Source organism: Lacerta agilis, chromosome 1 (assembly GCF_009819535.1).
Source record: "Lacerta agilis isolate rLacAgi1 chromosome 1, rLacAgi1.pri, whole genome shotgun sequence".
In the NCBI taxonomy this organism is placed as follows: Eukaryota; Metazoa; Chordata; class Lepidosauria; order Squamata; family Lacertidae; genus Lacerta; species Lacerta agilis.
The window spans coordinates 76,484,315-76,509,332 of NC_046312.1; the positions used below are offsets into that span (position 1 = coordinate 76,484,315).

General features: G+C 40.1%; 1 protein-coding gene across 3 annotated transcripts; it reads left to right on the top strand.

The window, feature by feature from the left end:
• The first annotated feature begins 15,706 nt into the window (after window positions 1-15,706).
• On the top strand, window positions 15,707-24,531 carry GAL (galanin and GMAP prepropeptide). 3 transcript variants are annotated; one of them, XM_033156215.1, is made up of 8 exons: window positions 15,707-15,827; window positions 16,147-16,234; window positions 16,493-16,573; window positions 17,577-17,631; window positions 20,883-20,948; window positions 21,529-21,609; window positions 22,100-22,177; window positions 24,297-24,531. In XM_033156215.1, exons 3-8 carry the CDS (start codon window positions 16,493-16,495, stop codon window positions 24,356-24,358), a joined length of 423 nt encoding a protein of 140 aa, XP_033012106.1. In that variant the 5' UTR covers window positions 15,707-15,827; window positions 16,147-16,234; the 3' UTR covers window positions 24,359-24,531. The 3 variants fall into 3 exon arrangements, with proteins under 3 accessions (XP_033012106.1, XP_033012088.1, XP_033012095.1); XM_033156197.1 differs by lacking the exon at window positions 20,883-20,948 and having other exon boundaries at window positions 24,297-24,528; XM_033156204.1 differs by lacking the exons at window positions 16,147-16,234; window positions 20,883-20,948.
• The last annotated feature ends 487 nt before the right edge of the window (window positions 24,532-25,018 follow it).

The window sequence follows — 25,018 nt, forward strand, 5'->3', positions numbered from 1 at the left end:
ACTTAGCTTGTGCATATTATTGGTTTATTAAGCCAAACTTCTTGGCTTACTCAGAAAGATGGGGCAGTGTGTTCTTCTATTATTGGTTTATTAAGCCAAACTTCTTTGCTTACTCAGAAAGATGGGGCAGTGTGTTCTTCTCAGTATGCAATGTACCGTAGTTTTTCAGGAGTTAATGTTTCTTAAGTTTGGAAGTGATAAAGAGGCTTGCTGATGAAGTCCTCAGGTTCTTGTGTGCTGCCCAGAGAACAGAGCTGAAATGTGGGTGGCTTGCTGGGCAAGTGAGTTGAACCCACAAATCAGCCTTACCAAATGTACACACACCCCATCCAAACTAGCCCCTTAGTCTAGGTCTCAGTTCGGCCTTATACACTTTAATTATTTATTTTGAATACTTCATTGAGAATACAGTAATAGGGCTTTTATATAAATGCTATTTTGATGTGTGCATAGATAGATAGATAGATAGATAGATAGATAGATATTAGATAGATAATAGTGTAGTGTACCAAATAAGAGTGAATGGGTTAGATAGATAGGTTTAGTTGTAGTTTAAGGTTAAGAACATAATTATTGTTGGGTAATAAGAACAAAGGGATTTCCAAAGTGACTGGTAATTATAAGGGATAGTTCTATAACTTAGAAGAGAAAATAGACTTTTATTCAACATAAATTTTAATACTTAGCTCAGTTTGACACTGTTTTACAGGTGCAAAATGGGCAAATGATTCATAGATCTAAGGCTATCCACATTCTGCCCCCCTTCCTTGTGTTAGACAAGAAAATGAGAAGACAATGGCAAAGGCTTGGGAAAGATGTAGAAAATGAGCCTTCCCTTATTACCATCCATTTTCATGGTTTTCCATCAATTTTCTCTGCTTCTGGTTGATTAAATAAAAACCTACAATTGTTCCCACAAATGTGACAAAATGAAAAAAAGATGAAGGCAGCCTCTGTAGCTGTTGTGGATGATATATAAAATAAATATCACATACAGAAATACATTCAGGGCATTAGAAAATTGTAAATGGCAGGTCCGCAGCATCTTCACATCAGATGCAACTGCTATCTCCAAAATATCTAATGCCTTGACTGAAATCCCTAAATGGGCGGATAACAATGAGTTGAAGCAATAGTTCCAGAAATCTCAGTAATGTGAATGAAGGGAGCTTCAAAGGAAGAACTGGCCACATCTATGTCATGTACTTGGCCATGTAAGTGTTTGAGTCATTAACACTGCCTAGCAGTTGTGGTCTTCAGGACTTCCTATGGTTTTTAGATACACTGTGGGCACCAAAATAATTCTTTATTAAATTCTGCCATTTCCACCCAGTCATACTGGCTATCCATACATCTGTTTGTATCAGTCCTCAATATATAGTTTTCTATTTAACCTCCATACATTGTTCGGAATAAAACAAAAGGTGTAGAAAATGATTCAGTGCAGGCCCAAAGTACAAGTTACAGAGAGTTGCAAATAAAAAGTGTAGAGAAACTCTTCAAATATTTATTTTAAACCTCTTAAACTAAATAAAATATAGAGGAAATTAATTGTTCTTTTCGTGAAGAGGCATGGATGGTGCTTATTCATCTGCATTATGACACTTATTGTGCTCTGTAGTGGCTAGAGTGTTAAGTTTGAATGCTGCAAAATCTAGGTTCAAATCTAGCTTCAGCCATGAAACTCCCAGCGTAATCTGCATCTCAGGGCTGTTCTGAAGTTCATGAAGGGTGGGAGGGTACAATTATAGTAAATTATGTCCAATGTGTGTGTAAATTAAATTATCATTCTAGTTGCATTTAAAGGATCACCTTCCACTTTAAGTTCTGACATTTGGGATAGGGACCACCTGTCTGCAGGCCACATTTACAAATACACACAAAACGTAACTGGCTGCACATAAATAATACTCTTCAATATATTTCTCACAGTATCCAAAGTTTCTCCCAGACATAATCAGCATGTAGAGATCAACAAGGTGTAAAGATCCATAAAGTAAATGGAAGTCCTAATCAACCTGTTTGTTCATAAAGTTCCAAATATGAGCTAGTTTCCACATGTACCTCTGTGTATTCATAAGGTCCAAGGAGTCCAAATGGGAGCTTGCACAGTTCCACGACAAGGATTTCCAGAATAATATCCTTGTTTTGCCCTCCTGGGCTTCGTCAGTGGTACATGCTTCTAAATAATATAAAATAATACAATATGGTATTTCAACATCTTTTAAACAAATAATACAGACAATATAAACAATTGCACCAAAAGTGTACATACCATATGATGTATATCAAGATTATGGATCTCACGACATAGTGGTTGCTTGCATAAAGTAACAATTGTAATCTCAGGTTTTATAGATAAGTACAGTATTGATTTTTGTACAAGTGATGGCAATCTACAGCTCCAAAGTTGCCTTCTTAAAGTGACCCATTCAGCACAACTAATGTAGAACAAACATATGAACATTAATAATAATTCATAAAAAACAACTATAATCAATTTCAGTATTCAGACCTGACGGATGTAAGGAATTACCGGTAAGTAGGAAAATAAATCTAGTTTCTTTCTGCATAAGGATTGTTCTAGCCTGTTCTACAGGGCCTCGATATACCCAAATAACAAAAAATGTCATAGAATCATAGAGCTGGAAGAGACCACAAGGGCCATCCAGTCCAACCCCCTGCCAAGCAGAAAACACCATCAAAGCATTCCTGACAGTTGGCTGTCAAGCCTCCGCTTAAAGACCTCCAAAAAGGAGACTCCACCACACACCTTGGCAGTAAATTCTACTGTCGAACAGCTCTTACTGTCAGGAAGTTCTTCCTAATGTTTAGGTAGAATCTTCTTTCTTGTAGTTTGAATCCATTGCTCCATGTCCGCTTCTCTGGAGTAGCAGAAAACAACCTTTCTCCCTCCTCTATATGAAATCCTTTTATATATTTGAACATGGCTATCAGATCACCCCTAAACCTTCTCTTCTCCAGGCTAAACATATCCAGCTCCCTAAGCCGTTCCTCATAAGGCATCATTTCCAGGCCTTTGACCATTTTGGTTGCCCTCCTCTGGACACGTTCCAGCTTGTCAGTATCCTTCTTGAACTGTGCTAGAGGAGCATCAATTACATTATTCCTAATCCTCGATCGGTGCTCTGATATTCTTACTTTAATAGGTCTGAGAGTATGGCCTACATATAACAATCCACAAGGACATCTAATAACGTAAATTACACGTGGTGTACCACATGTAGCAAATGCCTGTAAAACAAACTTAAAACCTTCTTTGTTGGTAAACTCTTTTACCTGCAGTGCGTATTTACAGGAGGTACAATGACCACACCTAAACCCCCCCCCCCGCAGGGGATTCAATAAAGTACGTTGTGTGAGAGTAGGTTTTAAATCCATATGCACCAGTATATATTTAAATGACTTGTGCAACATTTGGTGAAAAGGGGGGCCAATGTCACAACCAGGGATGTCCTTAAGAATATAGCAATGCCGCCTAATAATCTTCTCAATTTCAAAAGTCATATGGCTGTATTCTAGGGAGGCGTAAATGCACGTGGATTTGTATTGGCATGTGAACCGGATGTAAGGAGGGTCAACCTCTCTCTTGATTGTGTTTTTTGGATGGCAGTTGTTATTACAGAGTTTGGGTAACCTCGTTTTAATAAAGATGCAGAAAGTATTATTGAGTGGGCTTTAAAGTCCTGTGGGTCCGATGAATTACGTTTTAATCTTAAAAATTGACCTAGAGGAAGATTATCTTGGAGATGTTTGGGTGATTAGAACTATAATGTAACAAAGAATTTCTATCTGTACTTTTCTTATAGGGACGAACTTTAATTCTAGATTGGTCCACATACATTTCTAGGTCTATAAAAGGTAAGGAATGTGAGCTTGATGTACCTTCAAAAGTCAGATATGGTCTTAGACTATTTATCCACCGATTAAACGATTCAAAAATATCATCAGAAAATATAAATATCAAATCATCTATGTATCGGCCATAAAACAAAATGTATTCACTGTATGGATTGTTATATGTTCTAAATCAAAATTTCTCATAAAAATGTTTGCTACACTGGGAGCACATTTGGAGCCCATAGCTTCCCCTTGTTTCTGAATATAATACTTTGAACGAAACCTGAAAAAATTATTAGATAGGAGTAAATCCAAAATCTCCATTAGGAAATGCACTGGTGGAGAAGACTGACTATGATCAATCAGCAGTTCTTGAATTTGAGATTTAACTATATCCAGAGGTACATTGGTATATAGAGACGAAACATCCCATGTGGCAATTATTCCGTGTTGAGTGACGTGCAAATTTTCAATAAGAGTTATAATATGTTTGGTATCCCTAATGTAAGAAGAAGTTTCTTTGGTAAAACGAGTCTATGTACTGTGCACAATTTTCTAACAGGGACCCTGAAGCTGACACTATAGGTCTACCATTTGGTGGGAGTATATTTTTAGGTATTTTCGGAAGTGTATAAAATATGGGCACTCTAGTGGGGTCTGGACATAAAAATTCTGCTAAGCTTTCATCTATGTAGCCCAAGGATACGGCTTCGTTTAGAATCACCTGTAATTTATTTTTCACTGATGTGGTAGGGTCACTGGGTATAGATATGTAAAAGTTTGAATTACTTAACTGTTTCTCTGCTTCCTTGATGTAATCAATCTTATTCATTAGTACAATAGCTCCCCCTTCGTCTACTGGTTTTATAACCAGATTCATATCAGCAGTAAGTTCGTTCAGGATTAGTGAATCTTGCTTAATTAAATTGTACTGCCTGCAACTCTTGTTCTTCTTTTCTCTAATATTTAGGTTATGGTGTACTAAATGTTGAAATGTTCTGATAAGGTGATTATGAGAAATCGGAATGAAGGTGGATTTATATTTAAAAGGTTCCGGTGTCAAAGTGGTATTACCAAAAAAATCTCTCAATTTAATCTGACAAATTAATTTAAATAAATCAATCCTGGTTTGAAATGCGGAATATTTGGGTGTAGGAACAAAACCTACACCTAAATTTAATATTTGAGATTCTTCTGGTTTTAATATTCTGTCAGATAAACTAACCACTAAAGTGGTATCATTTTGTTCTGAGATTACTTCCTCCGGTAAGGGCATAACATGGGCCCATGCATTGTCTGCCAGAACGACTAACACAACCTCTTTACTTTCTTCCTTCTGGAATTATGGGGTGGTAAGAAGGGAAGGGGGTGTCTGAACCCCCCCCCCAGCTGACAGGGGAAGGCAGGCAGAGGGTTCAGTGCCTTTTGGTCTCCTTTCAGATGCAGAGGTGGACCTGTCTCCTGTTTGCCTCCTTGATCTTATGCGCTTCCGTCTCAGAGACTTTCGGGCTAGTGAGTATTGTCGCTTTTTGCTTTCTACACTACTCTGTCTACAAGAATCATGTGTAAGTGGTGTAGGGGGGGGGCAAATTTCACGGTAAATTTCAGAAGCCTGCTCTTGGATCAATGCAAGAGAAAGTGTGTTCACACGGTCGTTTTTTCCTCCAGTATTGCTGCAGTATAGCCACTCATTTATTCCAGAGTATCCAAACAGCCTTCTTCCAAATGATGGCATCCCTGTTTTCTTCCCAGTGTCATACTGAGGTTTTTGAGTGATGGTGATATGTAGTGATTTTTTGGAGTTTCCATCACAATTATATAGTGTAATCCTTTCAGGTATGATGGATTGGTGGAATTCTGTTGTTTGGCATGAAGATTCACTTTGGGAATGTAGTAAAGCCCCTCTGCATTTCTTGGTCACCTCTCCACAGTTGCCAGTTCTAAAATGTCACCCCTCTGCAATGGTTTTCCTACAGTGGTGGAACAAATTTCCCTCCCCATTTCAGGGGCAGAAAGGAAAGTGGGGGAATAACAATTGTATTTTCCGGGAGTTGATCTTTTCCAGCTGGAGAGAAGCAAGTGATATGTTGAAGAGCACAGGAATCCCAGAGAAAGTGGTGTAAATCTTTTGAAACAGTTTAACAGTAGGAGAAAGTGAGGTGCTTCCTACTGTTTAGGGAGGCTTTTAATGTTTAATAGATTATTGCATTTTAATGTTCTGTTGGAAGCTGCCCAGAGTGACTGGGGAAACCCAGCCACATGGGTGGGGTATAAATAATAATAATTTATTATTATTATTATTATTATTATTATTATTATTATTATTATTTTATTAAGGTCAAGCTGGGTGCAATCCCAAGTTTACTATTCTGGAAGGAAGTTCTTTTGAAATAGATGAAGCCAACTCCAGAGTAACCTGAAAGTACAAAGTATGAGGGATGAAACCCTGTAACAAATCATTTATTTTACTTCTTTTTTATTTTATTTTAGCTATATAGTAATTTATCCTTAAAATTCAATTGCACTATTCAAACAACACCATAAATATAATATAGTTATATATGATAGATTATGCTTACATTCAAGAAAGCATGTTTAAATATATATTATGAAACATGATCAATGCGTGATTTCCTTGGCTGGTATTTCTGTGTCTTAAAAGAAAAACTGTGTGGCAGTAATAAGTGAAAAAATAATAATCTCACAATTTTTCCTTTTGTAAGGCTAGAGAGAAAAGGGGATGGAGTATAAATAGTGTTGGTTATTTCCTTGGTCCAGGTAAGTCCAAATGTTTCATATTATTTGAAGACAATCTGGAATAACAGAAAAGTGTTTCTAAGGTTTCTAAAGCTCATTGCATACTATACATGAACATACATGCAATATCCCATGGTAACTCTCATTCCCAGCTTGTGGCGGGTGACAGCACAAATCACTCAGTTAGTGCGCTCTCTGGTGTTTATTGTAACCTATTTACAGTGGAGTGCTATGCAGGAATTATGACTCCTATCACCGCGCTTGAATCATGAGAGTAAACCAATTTTATCTGAAAGCTCATCTTTCAGTTCCAAAACCATGTCATTTACAGATAATATTAAATATACAAACTAGTATCTTTGAATGTGGTATCAACTTTCCTGGAATAAATACGCCAAACTAATATCATGCTGGAAAACTGTATCTTCTACTTTGGAATCCACATCTTTCTACTTTCTTTTGCTTACTGCTGTTGAGAAGATGATGTATTTTGGACTGTCTACAAACAACTGGGGCCCAGTCCAGCAAAGTTAATGAAAGGGCATCTGCTTTGCACGCTGAAGGTTCTGGGTTCAGTCTCCAGCTAGGACCGGGACAGAGCCCTACCTGATCTCCTGATAAGTTGCAGCTAGCCATTGTAGACAATACTGAGCAAGAGGGGCTAATAATCGGACTCAATATTAAGCAGCTCCCTATGTTCCTAAATCCCACTGAGTGTACTTGAATAGGGCTTTACCTAGATTGTGCCCATGATAAGTGCTTTATGTAAATACTGTACTTCAGCTTGAGGAACATGAACAGGTAAGAGGGTAGAGTAATTGTAGTGGTAGGTGTTGGGGACAAAATTAACAGTAAGGTTCAAAAGTCTTTTACTTGGATAAATGCAAGAGAAAGGGTGTTCCCACAGTCGCTTCTTCCTCCAGTATTGATTCAGTTTGCTCACTCATTCCTGAGAATCCAGGCAGCCTTCTTCCAAATGATGGCATCTCTCTTTCCTCCCATCATGAAGTTTTAAAGTGCTGGTCTGTAGTGATTTTTGGAGCTTCCATCATAGTGTAATCCTTTCAGGTATGAACTGATGGATTTCTGTTGTCTCCTCTGGCATGGAGGTGTGCTCTGTGAGGGGAGGGTAACCCTTTCTCCTCTCCATTACTTGCTCATCCCTTCACAATTACCAGTCCTAAAATGCCATCCCTCTGCTATGGTTTTCTGACGGTAGTTGGCCAAATTCCCCTCTGTATTTTCAATGCAGCCTGGGTCTAGTGGAAATGCTACATTTTTGTTTTTTTAAAGGTGAAATTGATAAGGAATCTATTGATTTCCTTTTAACTGCAACTCCACTTGCTTCAGCAGTGAAAAGGGGAAAGCTTGTCAATTTCACATACACACATTTAAAATGTGTAGTCTGTGCAGCTTCATTTCAGACAGAAGTGAACTTGCTAAGGCTTTTCTTCCTTGTAGTTCAAGGCAGCAATCAGGTTAAATGGGCAAAGCCCTTTCACTTTCGTATGCACACCCTCCCCATGAAGCAGTAATGAAAGCAACAGCAATACAGTATCTCTCACTGAGCAATGGCATAATCAAAAATGTAGGTGCTCCTGAGGAATGGGGATGTAGAATAGGGATGGGAAAAACTGCCCCTACTTCCTCAAGCTGTTGTCCTGTTGATATCATATTTACAGATAAATTCTATGCATTCAAATTTATTGTCTTGAAATGTAAATATATCACGATGAAGAATATGGGAGGGAGAATAATTGGATGGGAACTGTGAGGGACAGGAACTCTGCATTTCTATTTCAGCCTAAACTACCATTTGAAATCCAGGTTACAATTGAGCAAGCCTCAATTGTGGTATTCAACTAAGTTTTACTTAGCAGGTGTGGCCAACTCCCAAGAGACTGCAATCTACTCACAGAATTTAAAAGCTGTTGAGCTTTTTTTAGAGAGGAGGAAAGCCCCAAGTTTGGGGAGTTCAAGGCTAAGCTGTTGCCCATTTTTGGGGAGAAAGGGGAACAGCCACTCACCAACAGATTGCCGGGGAGACAAGCAGCCTTACTGAGTAAACATTTACAGGTGGGTAGCCGTGTTTGTCTGCCATAGTCGAAACAAAATAAAAAATTCTTTCCAGTAGCACCTTAGAGACCAACTGAGTTTGTTATTGGAATGAGCTTTCGTGTGCATGCACACTTCTTCAGATACATTGTGTAAAGATTGTCAGATACATTGAGTAAACATTGTCTTCCGTGCTGCAGATTGTGCAACAATGGAGGGCGGAGCGAAGGGGCGGGGCCAGATTCTATTTTACCAATGCTAAGGAAAGGGACCCGGCAATCTACCGCGATCTACCAAAACCTCCCGGGGATCTACCAGTTGATCACGATCAACCTGTTGGACATCCCTGGAATAGACCAACTGAAATTAATAGACCTAACCTAGCTGTGCTCATTAAATTCAGTGGGTTGATTCTAAATAAAGCTTAACTGAATACAGCCCAAGGTTGCCTTTGTACACATCTGTTGGTAACCTCCATCTGCTTTACTCATAACTGAGCTGTATTTAACTAAGCAACATTTTCAGAATGCAAGCTTCCCCTTTGCTGCTTCTTGGGTGTGTTCAATGTACCTTTTCATAATTGCCCAATATGTTAGATTATAGCTATCTGTCCGTATGTTGTAGAAATAACTTTCAAGGCCACAAGAGGGGTGTCTTTACTTGCAAGGGGGAAAGCATAATACAAGAGTTTACAAACAATGCCCAAATACTTGTACTAATGTTTTAGTTGTTTGTGTTGGCTTCAGATGAACAGTGACTGAAGAGGCAGTGCAGACAGCCAAATCTCCATTCCGTATAAAGCAGATCTACTGATCAAATTCTGTTTTCTCTAAGGTTGGGTAATAGCCATAATCTGTTTCAGAGCGTGTTGATCAGCTCTTCGAGGAACAGGGCGGTGCAAGGGCGACACAACGGCCTCCTAAGCAATGTAAGTTGGCTTTTGGAGGTTATTCATGTAAACTACTGGTAACTGCAGTTTACTGTCAAAGCAAACTAACTGACAACTCGCTACTTAGAACCAAAGGAAGCAATGAAGCCATATCCTTGGGCTACATAGATGAAAGTTTAGCAGAATTTTTATGTCCAGACCCCACTAGAGTGCCAATATTTTATACACTTCTGAAAATACATAAAAATATACTCCCGCCGCCCAGTAGACCTATAGTGTCAGCTTCAGGGTCCCTGTTAGAAAACTGTGCACAGTACAGTTTTTACACCCCTTTACCAAAGAAACCCCTTCTTACATTGGGAATACCAAACATATTATAACTCTTATTGAAAATTTACGGGTTACTCCACACAGTATAATTGCCTCATGGAATGTTTCGTCTCTATATACCAATGTACCTTTGGATATAGTTAAATCTCAAATTCAAGAACTGCTGATTGATCATAGTCAGTCTTCTCCACCAGTGCATTTCCTAATGGAGATTTTGGATTTACTCCTATCTAATAATTTTTTCAGGTTTGGTTCAAAGTATTATATTCAGAAACAAGGGGAAGCTATGGGCTCCAAATGTGCTCCCAGTGTAGCAAACATTTTTATGAGAAATTTTGATTTAGAACATATAACAATCCATACAGTGAATACATTTTGTTTTATGGCCGATACATAGATGATTTGATATTTATATTTTCTGATGATATTTTTGAATCATTTAACAGGTGGATAAATAGTCCATATTTGACCTTTGAAGGTACATCAAGCACACATTCCTTACCTTTTCTAGACCTAGAAATTTATGTGGATCAATCCAAAATCATAGTTCATCCCTATAAGAAAAGTACAGATAGAAATTCTTTGTTACATTATAGTTCAAATCATCCCAAACATCTCCGGGATAATCTTCCTTTAGGCCAATTTATGAGATTAAAACGTAATTCATTGCATCCACAGGACTTTAAAGCCCACTCAAAAACACCTTCCGTATCTTTATTAAAACAAGGCTTTCCAAATTCTGTAATAACAACTGCCATCCAAAAAACACAATCAAGAGACAGATTGACCCTCCTTACATCCGATTCACATGCCAACAAAAAGATCCACACGCATTTATGCCTCCTTAGAATACAACCATATGACTTTTGAAATTGAGAAAATTATCAGGTGGCATTGGCATATTCTCAAGGACAACCCTTGGTGTGACATGACCCCCCCTTTTCGCCAAACGTTGCACAAGTCATTTAAATATATACTGGTGCATACAGATTAAAAACCTACTCTCACACAATGTACCTTATGTAATCCCTCGCGGGGTTTTTTAGGTGTGGTCCTTGCACCTCCTGTAAATATGCACTGCAGGTAAGAGTTTACCAACAAAGAAGGTTTTAAATTTGTTTTACAGGCATTTACTACATGTGCTACGCCACGTGTAATTTTCGTTATTAGATGTCCTTGTGGATTGCTATATGTAGGTCATACTCTCAGACCTATTAAAGTAAGAATATCAGAGCACCGATCGAGGATTGGGAATAATGTAATAGATGCTCCTCTACTACAACATTTCATTCAAGCATCTCATTCGGATGAGGACATGACATTCTTTGTAATTTGGGTATATTTAGGTCCTGTAGAACAAGCTAAAAAAATCCTTATGCAGAAAGAAACTAGATTCATTTTCCTACTTTATTCCTTACATCCTACAGGTCTGAATACTGAAACTGATTATAGTTGTTTTTTATGAGTTATTATTATTTGCATATGTATAACACCTGTATATGGATCAAGTTTGTTTTACATTAATTTTTGCTGAATGGGTCACTTTAAGAAGGCAACTTTTGAGCTGTAGATTGTCGTCACCTGTACTGAAATCAATACTGTGCCTGTCTTTATAACCTGATGTTACAACAATTGTTATTTTATGCAAGTAACCACTATGTCATGAGATCTATATTTTTGATATACAACACATGATATGTACATTTTTTGTATTATTTATAAACATGTACAACTGACGACGCCCAGGCAGGCGAAACAAGGCTATTACCGGTATTCCGGAAATCATTGTCATGGAACTGTAGCAAGCTCCCATTTGGATTCTTTGGACCTCATGAATACACCAAGGCATATGTGGATTAGAAACTAGTTTCTGTTTGGACTGTCAGTGTTTTGAAAAAAATAAAAAGGTTCTGACCCCCTTTGCCTCCTTTGCCTGGTCCTCGGACCCTAGTTGGCACAAAGAGCCCTTGAAAAAGTGTACCGGGGGGGGGGGGATGAACGAATTCCTATGCCCCACAAATAACCCAGAGATGCATTTTAAATAAAAGGACACATTCTACTCATGTAAAAACATGCTGATTCCCGGACTGTCTGTGGGACGGATTGAGAAGGCGATTGGGCCGCATCTAGCCCACGGGCCTTAGGTTGCCTACCCCTGGGCTAGAGTGTTAAGTTTGAATGCTGCAAAATCTAGGTTCAAATCTAGCTTCAGCCATGAAACTCTCAGCATAATCAGCATCTCACAGCTGTTCTGAAGTTCATGAAGGATTTTAGGGTACAATTATAGTAAATTATGTCCAATGTGTGTGTAAATTAAATTATCATTCTCATTGCAATTAAAGGATCACCTTCCACATTAAGTTCTGACATTTGGGATAGGGACCACCTGTTTGCAGGCCACATTTGACATAACATGGGCCCCAATTCGGTTCACAAAGCTGTTTGCCTCCCTGTCCCATATCTGACAGCTATATTAGCACACACACAAAATACTTTATACTTTATTCAGGGAGATTGCAGTTTATAGACCCATTCACTTCTCAGGCAAAGTTAGCCTTTAGGAAACGTATCCAGTTACACTTACAGAGTCAGAAAAAGACAGAAGTTGTGACATTCTGATTTCTTTTAATACATGGAATTCTGACAGATTACATTTGTAGATAAATGTCTAAAGCCAGTATTTTTATGACCTTTTTAGGTAGAGAGAATAAAAAACATGCCCTCCAACATTTCTCTGCTGAAATTAGGGAGATATTATTCAATAATAATAATAATAATAATAATAATAATAATAATAATTTTATTATTTATAAGCTCACCTGACTGGGTTGCCCCAGCCACTCTGGATGACTTCCAACATATATAAAAACATAATTAAACATTAAAAATCTCCTCTGCCTTCAGATGTCTTCTAAAGGTTATCTCATTGGTTCAGGGGCCACATAACTTTATACCCTCCAACATTTCTCTGATGAAAATAGGGACACCTTATACTCTCCAACATTGCTTTCTGCCAAGGAGTATGGTGGAGTCTCCTTCTTTGGAGGTCTTTAAGCGGAGGCTTGACAGCCATCTGTCAGGAATCCTTTGATGGTGTTTCCTGCTTGGCAGGGGGTTGGACTGGATAGCCCTTGTGGTCTCTTCCGATTCTATGATTCCTCCCATGAAAATAGGGAGGTCCTAAGGAAAAGTGGGACATTCTGGGATCAAATCAGAAACCGGGATGGCTTCTGTAAAACTGGGACTGTCCCTGGAAAATAGGGATACTTGGAGGGTCTGCAAAACTCTGTTTATTTGAAACAGAACATTTGAAATGAAACCTCTGTGATTTTTTGCTCAGTGTTAGAAGATGCATTTGCCACAATCATCATTCAGCTTCATGGTTTCCCCTAGAGCTTTAAAGGGTGGGGTGGGGGGTGGGGTGGAAACAAAATCAGAATGATACTCATCCTTTTACCTACACAATTAGGAAACATGGAGGAACAAAATGAAATGTCATGCAAGGTTATGAATGCAGCTTAGTGCAGACATGGTGGGATGAATTGATTCTGTCTTGGTCTACCCCAGAATTTGAAGATGGGGGGGGGCAGGAAATGTGTGCAGCTTGGAGAACTGCCTAGAAGGAGTGGCCAAAAAAGAAGTATTTCCTGAGGTTCCTCAGAGGAAGCATGGAGATGAGAAAAAGGAAATGGGTTACTGAGGGGAACATCAGGAAGGATGTCCAAGAGAGAGAGGGTTTGAGGAGGAGACACACCATCCCCACCTCACTGTTATTAGAAGACAACATTCAACATCCATATAAGGTGTTGTTTCAGCCGAAATTCCTGAAGTTATTTTTCATAGGAAGCAACTGTAAGAAGTAAATGTATTAGAAAGCCAACCCAATTACTAATCTGCAATTTTATCAGGACAAATAGCTGATTTGAACGCTAACACAGAAAAAGGTATAAAAATTATTGTGAATTCTTCTGCCTGCACAACTAAGCATGTCATCACCATGCAAGTTTTAAAAAGGACAAATAATATTCTTGACAAGCAGAATTGAGAGAACAATATACATCGATTGGTGAATGGGTAGGAAATTATTTAATTGATTCTATTCTGCCAATGCAAGTTGAGACAAAAAAATAGGGCAAGTCAAAAATGAAGTGCAAAAATGCTTCACTGAGTTCTTAATAGTAAAAGAGGCTTTCATCATCTACTCAGCTGACAAAGATGAGAATATCTTACCCCAAAATTGATAAAGAATTGCATGAATCATGCAATTTCAAGTTATGGGTTAAAAACATATTGTTCCAGTGATTTTCGTAGGGATGAAGCAAATGAGCCCAGCTAACAACAGCAAAAGCATTTTTATTGTAATGTTCCTGGAATCCAGACTTCAGCATAATGTTCTTTTGTTCCTTTTTTTGAATGATAAAAAAGCAGGGAACCTCCCCCCTCCCCAAAAGAATTTATAACAAAAATGGTTTCATTTATGAAGGGGGAAATTATACTTTATAAAAATCAACACACAGCTTTACTGAACCATTTATGTATATGTTTCTGCCATAGCATTTGGTCTCAGTCTGCTTGAATCACATGCCCTGTTGCTTTCTTATTTTCAAAGTCCCAATAAGATACTATTCTAACCTTGTTGATGAGCAAAGAGCCACCAGATATGCAGAGTAAGATCAGTGCTTGACTGGATCAGTGCTCCTTTCTTGGATGTGGTACCCCAGTCTCCAAGTTTACACAAAGCTCAAAATGTGGCATCTCACACAATTCAACCCCTAAACCTCGAGTTCCAGAAAATGAAATGCAACAATGCCAGAATTTAGCAAGTTCCTTTTGTACCTTTTCAAATGAGCACATTTTGGTATGCAACTCATACCAAATTAAATTCAAATGAACAGATTCACCATACTTAAACACCACTGCGTGTGTTTGTCTCTGTGTGCAGTTGTGTGTGCAAGTGTGTGTTGCTATGTGCATAGCTCACTGTAAAGAAACAGTAAAATTGCTGTAAATTTCACCTTAAGGTTCTTACAAGATGCAATGTGCATCACCAGCCAACTATTTATTTTGCTTCCCAACACTTGTTCCATCATTTAGCCCAGAGAAGAATTCTGGAGAACATGAAAACTTGAACAATATTTTGTGATATTTTGGTTGGCCTAAGGAAGGAAGGTATTGTCCCAGTATGGATTTTGGATTTTATTTTTTTTATGGGCCAAAACCTTTTGACTGCAGGAAGACCTCCATCCCGTTTTCTGCCCTTGCAGAGGCTACAACCAGTTTTGCATTGTCTACCAGAACCACTAACACAACCCGACAGCAGCTCCATAACACCTGCTCAACTTGTACATTTCATTTGTTCTAAAAATGGATCTATTTTTAAAGGCACCAAGTATTGCTGAGTCAAATGAATTTCTGGCTTAGTCGCAATAAAACGAAGAGGCAACGTAAGTCTTTAGTGAGCTCTGCTCCAAAGAAAACCGCCGGGGAGGGAGACAACGTCCAACGGTAGGCAATATAGGGCCAGTCTAAACTTCCCACACTAAACAAAGTTGACTTCCTTCCGTCTTAATAACAGAAAGCTGGATGTCAAAAGACAGCAAACTGCTTTTCTTGCCGATTCAAGGGAATTTAAAGGGGAAAGTGTTAGAAGGTTTTGAAAGAGAGATGGGGTTCTAAGGGATGGGGCTGAAAATCCACCCCTTTGTAGTTGACTTGACCAGTCTATGAATCCTTGGATGAGGAGGAAGAGGAGGAAAAGAGAGGCTCCCCTTTCCCATCCGGCTCGCGGTTCCGTTTCCGTCGCCGCTACCTCCCTACTCCTCCAACAGGAGCAAAAAACTTGTGTGAATTTGCCCGAGGGAGCCGGGCAGGAGGAGGCCGCCAGGCTACCTAAACAGACCTCTTTCCACGGTGGCGAAGCCGAGCGTAATGAAAGGTAATTGGCCGGGCTGTTATCCATCTGCAGCCTACATCTTGCCTCCAAATGCCTCTAATTGAATTGCTGTAATTTTTTGCCCTTCCTAATGCACTGCCTCGGCGAGGGGAAATGGCCAGGGGGTGTGGGCGGCTCTCCAGGCTCCCCGAGGGGAAAGAGGCAAGCAGCTCCGGCGAGGCTCATAAATAGCGCGGATCGGGCAGACTTGGGTACCACTCGGACCACCAGCACCCCGCCTCCCCAGCGCTTGTTCCGCAAGCTCCTCCTCCTCCCCGCTCGCGGGATCCACGCACGGATTGAGTGAAGAAGATTCCCATAGGAGATCAGCCAGCAGCCCTGGGGACCACTGTGCTACCGATAGCCAGGATCCAACTCGACACACATCGGACACCACTTTGCACGGCAAGGTATTGTCCCGCTGCTTTCGTGACCTCATCCGCCTTTCCCATCTTTGGCTACAACTTTTGACGCGCGTCTTTGAGTTCTCCTACCCGCCTTGTGCGCGCGTGTTTATATAAAATCTGTATATAGAACATCGCTCCTTCCCCTTCACTTTCTTCCTCCTGGGATCATGGGGTGGTAAAAGGGGAAGGGGGTGTCTGAAACCCCCAAGCTGACAGGGGCAGGCAGGCAGATGGGTTCAGTGCGTTTTGGTCTCCTTTCAGATGCAGAGGTGTACCTGTCTCCTGTTTGCCTCCTTGATCTTCTGCGCTGCTGTCTCAGAGACTTTCGGACTGGTGTTATCCGTGAGTATTGTCGCTTTCTGCTTTCTACACTACTCTGTCTACAAGAATCATGTGTAAGTGGTGTAGTGTGGGTGGGGGACAAATTTCACGCATGGATCAATGCAAGAGAAAGTGTCTTCACATGGTCGTTTTTTCCTTCAGTATTGATGCAGTATGGCCACTCCAAACAGCCTTCTTCCAAATGATGGCATCCCTGTTTTCTCCCCAGTGTCACCCTGAGGTTTTTGAGTGATGGTGATGTGTAGTGATTTTTTGGAGTTTCCATCACAATTATATAGTGTAATCCTTTCAGGTATGATGGATTGGTAGAATTCAGTTGTCTGGCATGAAGATTCTGCATTTCTTGGTCACCTCTCCACAGTTGCCAGTTCTAAAATGTCATCCCGCTGCAATGGTTTTCCTACAGTGTTGGAACAAATTTCCCTCCCCATTTCAGGGGCAGAAAGGAAAATCGGGGAATAACAATTGTATTTTCCGGGAGTTGATCTTTTACAGCTGGAAAGAAGCAAGTGATATGTTGAAGAGCACAGGAATCCCAGAGAAAGTGGTGTAAATCTTTTGAAACAGTTTAACAGCAAGGAGAATGTGATGTGCTTCCTACCGAAACATTAATGTCAAGCTGGGTGCAGTCCCAAGTTTACTATTCTGGAACGAAGTTCCTTTGAAATAGATGAAGCCAACTCCAGAGTAACCTGAAAGTACAAAGTATGAGGGATGAAACCCTGTAACAAATCATTTATTTTACTTCTCTTTTATTTTATTTTATTTTAGCTATATAGTAATTTATCCATAAAATTCAATTACAATATTCAAACAACACCATAAATATAATATAGTTATATATGATAGATTACACTTACATTCAAGAAAACAGGTTTAAATATATATTAAGAAACATGATCAATGCGTGATTTCCTTGGCTGGTATTTCTGTATTTTAAAAGAAAAATGTGTGGCAGTAATAAGTGAAAAAATAATAATCTCACAATTTTTCATTCTGTAAGGCTAAAGAGAAAAGGGGATGGACTATGAATAGTGCTGGTTATCTGCTTGGTCCACGTAAGTCCAAATGTTTTATATTATTTGAAGACAATCTGGAATAACAGAAAAGTAACATCCAAAGGTTTCTAAAGCTCATTGCATACTATACATGAACATACATGCAATATCCCATACTATCATTCCCAGCTTGAGGCGGATGACAGCACAAATCACTCAGTTAGTGCTCTCTCTGGTGTTTATTGTAACCTATTTACAGTGGAGTGCTATGCAGGAATCATGACTCTTATCACTGCGCTTGAATAATGAGAGTAAACCAATTTTATCTGAAAGCTCATCTTTCAGTTCCAAAACCATGTCATTTACAGATAATATTAAATATACATACTAGTATTTCTGAATGTGGTTATCAACTTTCCTGGAATAAATACGCCAAACTAATATCATGCTGGAAAACTATCTTCTGCTTTGGAATCCACATCTTTCTACTTTCCTTTGTTTACTGCTGTTGAGAGGATTATGTATTTTGGACTGTCTACAAACAACTGGTGGGACACGGGTGGTGCTGTGGGTTAAACCACAGAGCCTAGGGCTTGCCAATCAGAAGGTCAGCAATTCAAATCCCCACGACGGGATGAGCTCCCATTCCTTGGTCCCTGCTCCTGCCCACCTAGCACGTCAAAGTGAAAGTAGATAAATAGGTACCACTCTGGCGGGAAGGTAAAAGGCATTTCCGTGTGCCGCTCTGGTTCGCCAGAAGCAGCTTAGTCATGCTGGCCACATGTCCCGGAAGCTGCATGCCAACTCCCTCGGCCAGTAAAGCGAGATGAGCACCGCAACTCCAGAGTCATCCTCGACTGGACCTAATTTTCAGGGGTCCCTTTACCTTACAAACAATTGGGGCCCAGTCCAGCAAAGTTAATGAAAGGGCATCTGCTTTGCACGCTGAAGGTTCTGGGTTCAGTCTCCAGCTAGGACCGGGACAGAGCCCTGCCTGATCTCCTGATAAGTTGCAGCTAGCCATTGTAGACAATACTGAGCAAGAGGGGCTAATAATCGGACTCAATATTAAGCAGCTCCCTATGTTCCTAAATCCCACTGAGTGTACTTGAAGAGGACTTTACCTAGATTGTGCCCATTGTAAGTGCTTTATGTAGATACTATACTTCAGCTTGAGGAAAAAAATTTGTTATCCATGAACGGGTAGTTTTGGTAGAGAAGAGGGTAAGGCGATTGTAGTGGTTAGGAGTCGGGGGACAAAATTCACAATAAGGTTCAAAAGTCTTTTACTTGGATAAATGCAAGAGAAAGGGTGTTCCCACAGTTGCTTCTTTCTCCAGTATTGATTCAGTTTGCTCACTCATTCCTGAGAATTCAGGCAGCCTTCTTCCAAATGATGGCATCTCTCTTTCCTCCCATCATGAAGTTTTAAAGTGCTGGTTTGTAGAGATTTTTGGAGCTTCCATCATAGTGTAATCCTTTCAGGTATGAACTGATGGATTTCTGTTGTCTCCTCGGCATGGAGGTGTGCTCTGTGAGGGGAGGGTAACCCTTGCCCCTCTCCATTACTTGCTCATCCCTTCACAATTACCAGTCCTAAAATGCCATCCCTCTGCTATGGTTTTCTGACGGTAGTTGGCCAAATTCCCCTCTGTATTTTCAATGCAGCCTGGGTCTAGTGGAAATGCTGCATTTTTGTTTTTTAAAGGTGAAATTGATAAGGAATCTATTGATTTCCTTTTAACTGCAACTCCACTTGCTTCAGCAGAGAAAAGGGGAAAGCTTGTCAATTTCACATATACACATTTAAAATGTATAGTCTGTGCAGCTTCATTTCAGACAGAAGTGAACTTGCTAAGGCTTTTCTTCCTTGTAGTTCAAGGCAGCAATCAGGTTAAATGGGCAAAGCCCTTTCACTTTCGTATGCACACCCTCCCCATGAAGCAGTAATGAAAGCAACAGCGATACAGTATCTCTCACTGAGCAATGGCATAATCAAAGATGTAGGTGCTCCTGAGGAATGGGAAGAACTGCCCCTACTTGCCCCAAGCTGTTGTCCTGTTGATATCATATTTACAGATAAATTCCATGCATTCAAATTTATTGACTTGAAATGTAGATATATCATGATGAAGAATTTGGGAGGGAAAATAATTGGATGGGAACTGTGAGGGACAGGAACTCTGCATTTCTATTTCAGCCTAAACTGCCATTTGAAATCCATGTTACAATTGAGCAAGCCTCAATTGTGGTATTCAACTAAGTTTTACTTAGCAGGGGTGGCCAACTCCCAAGAGACTGCAATCTACTCACAGAATTTAAAAGCTGTTGAGCTTTTTTAAGGGAGGAGGAAAGCCCCAAGTTTGGGGAGTTCAAGGCTAAGCTGTTGCCCATTTTTTGGGAGAAAGGGGAACAGCTACTCACCAACAGATTGCTGGGGAGACAAACAGCCTCACTGAGTAAACACCGTTTTCCGTGCTGCAGATTGTGCAACAATGGAGGGCGGAGCGAAGGGGCGGGACCAGATTCTATTTTACCAATACTAAGGAAAGGGACCCAGTGATCAACCGCGATCTACCAAAACCACCTGGGGATCTACCTGTTGGACATCCCTGGAATAGACCAACTGAAATTAATAGGCCTAACCTAGCTGGGCACAAGGAGAAGGGGACGACAGAGGATGAGATGGTTGGACAGTGTTCTCGAAGCGACTAGCATGAGTCTGGCCAAACTGCGGGAGGCAGTGAAAGATAGGCGTGCCTGGCGTGCTCTGGTCCATGGGGTCACGAAGAGTCGGACACGACTGAATGACTGAACAACAAGCTGTGCTCATTAAATTCAGTGGGTTGACTCTAAGTAAAGCTTAACTGAATACAGCCCAAGGTTCTCTTTGTACACATCTGTTAGTAACCTCCAGCTGCTTCACTCAAAACTGAGCTTTATTTAACTAAGCAACATTTTCAGAATGCAAGCTTCACACCTTTGCTGCTTCTTGGGTGTGTTCAGTCAGTGTACCTTTTCATAATTGCCCAATATGTTAGATTATAGCTATTTGTCCGTATGTTGTAGAAATAACTTTCAAGGCCACAAGAGGGGTGTCTTTACTTGCAAGGGGTAAAGCATAATACAAGAGTTTACAAACAACGCCCAAATACTTGTACTAAGAATGTTTTATTTGTTTGTGTTGGCTTCAGATGAACAGTGACTGAAGAGGCTGTGCAGACAGCCAAATCTCCATTCCATAGAAAGGAGATCTACTGATCAAAGTTCCGTTTTCTCTAAGGTTGGGTAATAGCCATAATCTGTTTCAGGTCGTATTGATCGGCTCCTCAAGGAAATGCCCCGTGCAAGGGGGAGAGAAGAGCCACCGGGGGAATGTAAGATGGCTTTTGGAGGTTATTCGTGTAAACTAACTGCAGTTTACTGTCAAAGCAAACTAACTGACAACTCGCTACTTAAAACCAAAGGAAGCAACAACAGTACAACTACATTTTCCAAATTGGACACATTGAGCCCAAGACCGCACCCAAATATGCTCAACTCTTTTAGTCAAGGCTTTTCAGGAAAGGACAAACGAGGGCTTTGAATCAGAGATGGTTCAGGAGACGCCTTTTGAATTCCTTGCTAATGGCTCAGTTCCACATTTGGCTGAAGGGACACATAAAGTAATTGGGATGTGTTATACCAACAGCTGCACCACCGCATCATCATCATCATCATCTATGACACTGTGCTGGTGCAGTTGTTTGCCAGTGATGCATTTGTTTGCAGCTGGTGTGTCTGTTTAAGTGAAATGCTTATTTCCATTCATTTGCTGTTCATCATCCCATCACGAAATGTCTTTCACATTCTTGTTCAAAGCTGAATTTTTTTTACCTGGTGTGGTGACGTCTATGAATCTCAGGCTACTCTAGTAAGCATTACAGAATGAATGAAACCTCTCTTGTTTGTTAACAGATGCAATTGACAGAGTTTTTAATGACAAGCCTGGTCTAGCTGGTAAACGTGACATACAGCTTGAAGGAAATACAAAAGCAGGTAATGAAATGACCCCCTTCTAGTACTTACTGTGGATCGTATATCCCAGTGATATCTGAACAGTTGCCCACCAAACATTCTTTGGCACATTTCTAGATTCTAAAGAGAGCCTTTCTTCCAAACTTTTACAGGGGGGTCTGGGCAGGATTTCAGGAGTCTAAAAGGTTTCAGCAAGGCCAGACAATCAACTGGTATATGGATTGAATCCCCCTTTTTATTCTTAGTGCACTTGAAAATGAAATATTCTATTTAAAAGATACTTTAAACTAGAGGAAAAGCTTCTTTCTGCTGGAAACTGAGTACCCCTGATTACAGAAGCTGGTTAGCATAAGTAGACCTCTAACTAACATTGTCTCATCAGCCTGAGAGAGAAAAACAAACCCTTTATATCCTAATGTATATTATATTACCACCAATATTTATCCCCTTCCCCACCTTAATTATTTTAAATGAACAGCAAATTTAGTAATACCTAATTAATATTTTCTAGGCATTTTTGGAAGACCACTGACTGATGACAATGTTATGCGTATAGTAATTGAATTTTTGACATACTTACACCTTAAAGGTTAGTAAACCTGTTTTCACTTCAAACTGTTTTGTAATATGAAAATTAACATAATCCTTACAGAGGGTTGTAACCCATATTCCATGAGCAGCATTCTACTCAAGCAACAGGATTCCCCTCTTTCCTTTTGTGCACCCCAGATCTAGTCCAAAGCCCCCCCCCCAACCCCAAGAATTTGCAGAAAATATTTGCAGAAAAACATAAAGAAAATATTTAGGAGCAAAACCAAAGGGGACAAAAAGCTCCCAAAACTGACCAATGAGGAACTGGGTGTAAACAGAACACTAGGTGAGGAGGACGGAGTAACCTGGAAGAGGCACACCTGGCTGGCTTTTGGATGTTCAGGCAGTCATTATGGCTGGGAATCCCTTTGCTTAAGTTTGGTTGGTGTACCAATTGCATCCTTTCCTGGAAAAAGCAGATCCGGCTACTGCTGGTTATTACCTACATAGCTTTGCATGGACATTTGAACCTGTCCACTCACAGCTTCCTCCATGTGCTGCCACTGACAGAGGTGGGAACATGAGTAGAGCCCTGCATGATCAGGCCAAAGGCTTATCCTCTTCCCAGATGCCTATGGGAAGCCTGCAAGCAGGGCCTGAGTCTCCTCTTCTGATTCAGAGCAATTTGTATTCAGAGGCGTGCTGCTTCTGACAGTGGAGGTAGGACATAGCCAATAGCCCACTGACAGCTTTATCCTCCATGAATTGTCTATTCCTCTTTTAAAGCCATCCAAGTTTCTCTCACTTTATCTGGTGAGAGAAAATTTTGCAGCTCAACTATGCAGTGTGTGAAGAGGTACAGTGGTACCTCGGTTCTCAAATGTAATCCGTTCTGGAAGACAGTTCGAGTTCTGAAACATTCGAAAACCAAGGCGCAAAGGGCTGTCTGCAGATTCAGTTGAGAAAATTGAAAAACACGCAGTGGAAGCCGTTTGACTTCTGAGGCGCATTCGGAAACGGACGCATCCACTTCCGGGTTTTTTGCATTCGGGTTCTGAAATGTTCGTCAACGGAGACATTCGAGAACTGAGGTACCACTGTAGTTTCTTCTGTCTATCCTAACTCTTCCAACTTTCAGCTTCATTACATGGCCCCGAGTTCTAGTATTATGAGGGAGAAAAACTTCTCCCTGCCTTGTATCTCCACATCATGCCTAATCTTATACATCTCGGTCATCTGCCCCCCTTCTAGTTATTTCTCTAAACCAGAAAAGGCCCAAATGTTGTAACCTTTTCTCATGGGGCAGTAGCTCCATCCCATTGATCATCCTGGTTTGGTTGGACATGGAACAAGGCCTTCTTTTTGGAGCGTTCTAACTCTGGAACAAACAAAGCTGTTGTTTCTTACACACACTTTCTCAATGCTGAATGGCTTCTTAATTATTACAGGAAAATTGCAGGTGAAATAAATGGGCTTTTGCATCTTTCCAGAATTTATTTCGGCTTTTAGGCAGTGTGATTTTTTTTTCCTACAAAGGGAGCCATATAGGTAGAAAATTATTCGTACAAGGAGAGAATAATAACAGCAAGATGAAAGGGAGGCACCATAATTGCAAATCGGATGGTAGTGCTTCTGTCAATGAAGGAACCTTTGAGTCAAAGCCACACAATGCTTTCTCGATAAGGGAAGAAAAGCACATTCATCGACAGGTGAAAATGTTCACGGATGACCAGCCTCATGCAACAGTGCAAGAAGAGAAGCAGATTTAGAATTTGCAATGTATTTAAGCAAAGGAAGCTGTGGTCCTCCAGGTGTTGTTAGACTGCAACTCCCCTCAGTTCCAGCCAGCTTGGTCAATATGATGGAAGCAACACTTTGAAAACCAAAGGTTAGCTGCCTCTATGTTAGAACATAGGTTTCCCATCACTGATTTGAACCCAATACATGCCTATATCAAAATTACATCCGTACATAATTACAAACAGTCAAATGAAACCATAAGAAAGGAATGGTGTATTGTTTTTATTTCTTTTCTGAGGCGTTAAGTGAGTTTGACTACCTTGCCTTGTATCATAATTGCTTTGGAAGTGAACTGTAGTTTTATAGATTTCTCTCCAAGCACTTATTGTTTCCTGTCTTTCACAAGCATACACTTTTAATTTTTATTTATTTTTCAGAAGCTGGGGTTCTTGATGACATACCTACAACAGTTTCTTCAGAAGAAATAAATCAGTCTTGAAAGAGAACGTATTTATACTCTGCGTTATAAATTCCCAACATGTAATCAAAACTTTGAACAAAATATGGCATTGTATCCACTTTGTACATTCTTCCTCATTGTCAACTTCTTTTTGTCTTTTCTTTCTTTGGTGATGTTTCATTGTAAAAAAAAAACAACCATTGATAAAAAATTACTTTCGATAAATGACATAATAAAAAAATAGCAGCTGTTGCTTGTTTCACTTGTCCTAGAATACTTTGACGCTTCTGCATAAGGTTATAATCAAGGGGGCTTCAATGCTGGTTAGAGATCTGTTTCCTTTCAAAGGCTGATGGTGGCAATAGAAGAACTTGCTCAGTATGACCCAAAAGAAACCTCCTTTATTGTAAAGGGTGGGGAGGAATGTACACAGCAAAAGCAGCAAAAACAATTATTTCAAACAATGCACGTCCTCTCTAGATCTCTTGCTAAGACCCTCATACAGTAGGCCAGTGATGGAAATTGTTCCCACTCATAAAGCCATCATTCATAGCAACAGATAGATGCCTACAAGCTGCTCTGTCGTAACTCCTGTGCATCCTTTGCAACAGGTACAACAAGATGCTGCACCAAGGGTTAAGTTATATGTTGTGCTCAAGGCTTTTTTCAGCTGGAACTCAATGGAACTCAGTTCCTGCA

What these genes read in the sequence shown, in the direction of transcription:
- GAL (XM_033156215.1), top strand. Translation starts at nt 16,493, where the DNA reads ATGCAGAGGTGTACCTGTCTCCTGTTTGCCTCCTTGATCTTCTGCGCT. An exon ending in AGAAGAGCCACCGGGGGAAT is followed by an intron (nt 20,949 to 21,528) that starts GTAAGATGGCTT and finishes GTTTGTTAACAG; the next exon opens with ATGCAATTGACAGAGTTTTT. An exon ending in GACATACTTACACCTTAAAG is followed by an intron (nt 22,178 to 24,296) that starts GTTAGTAAACCT and finishes TTTATTTTTCAG; the next exon opens with AAGCTGGGGTTCTTGATGAC.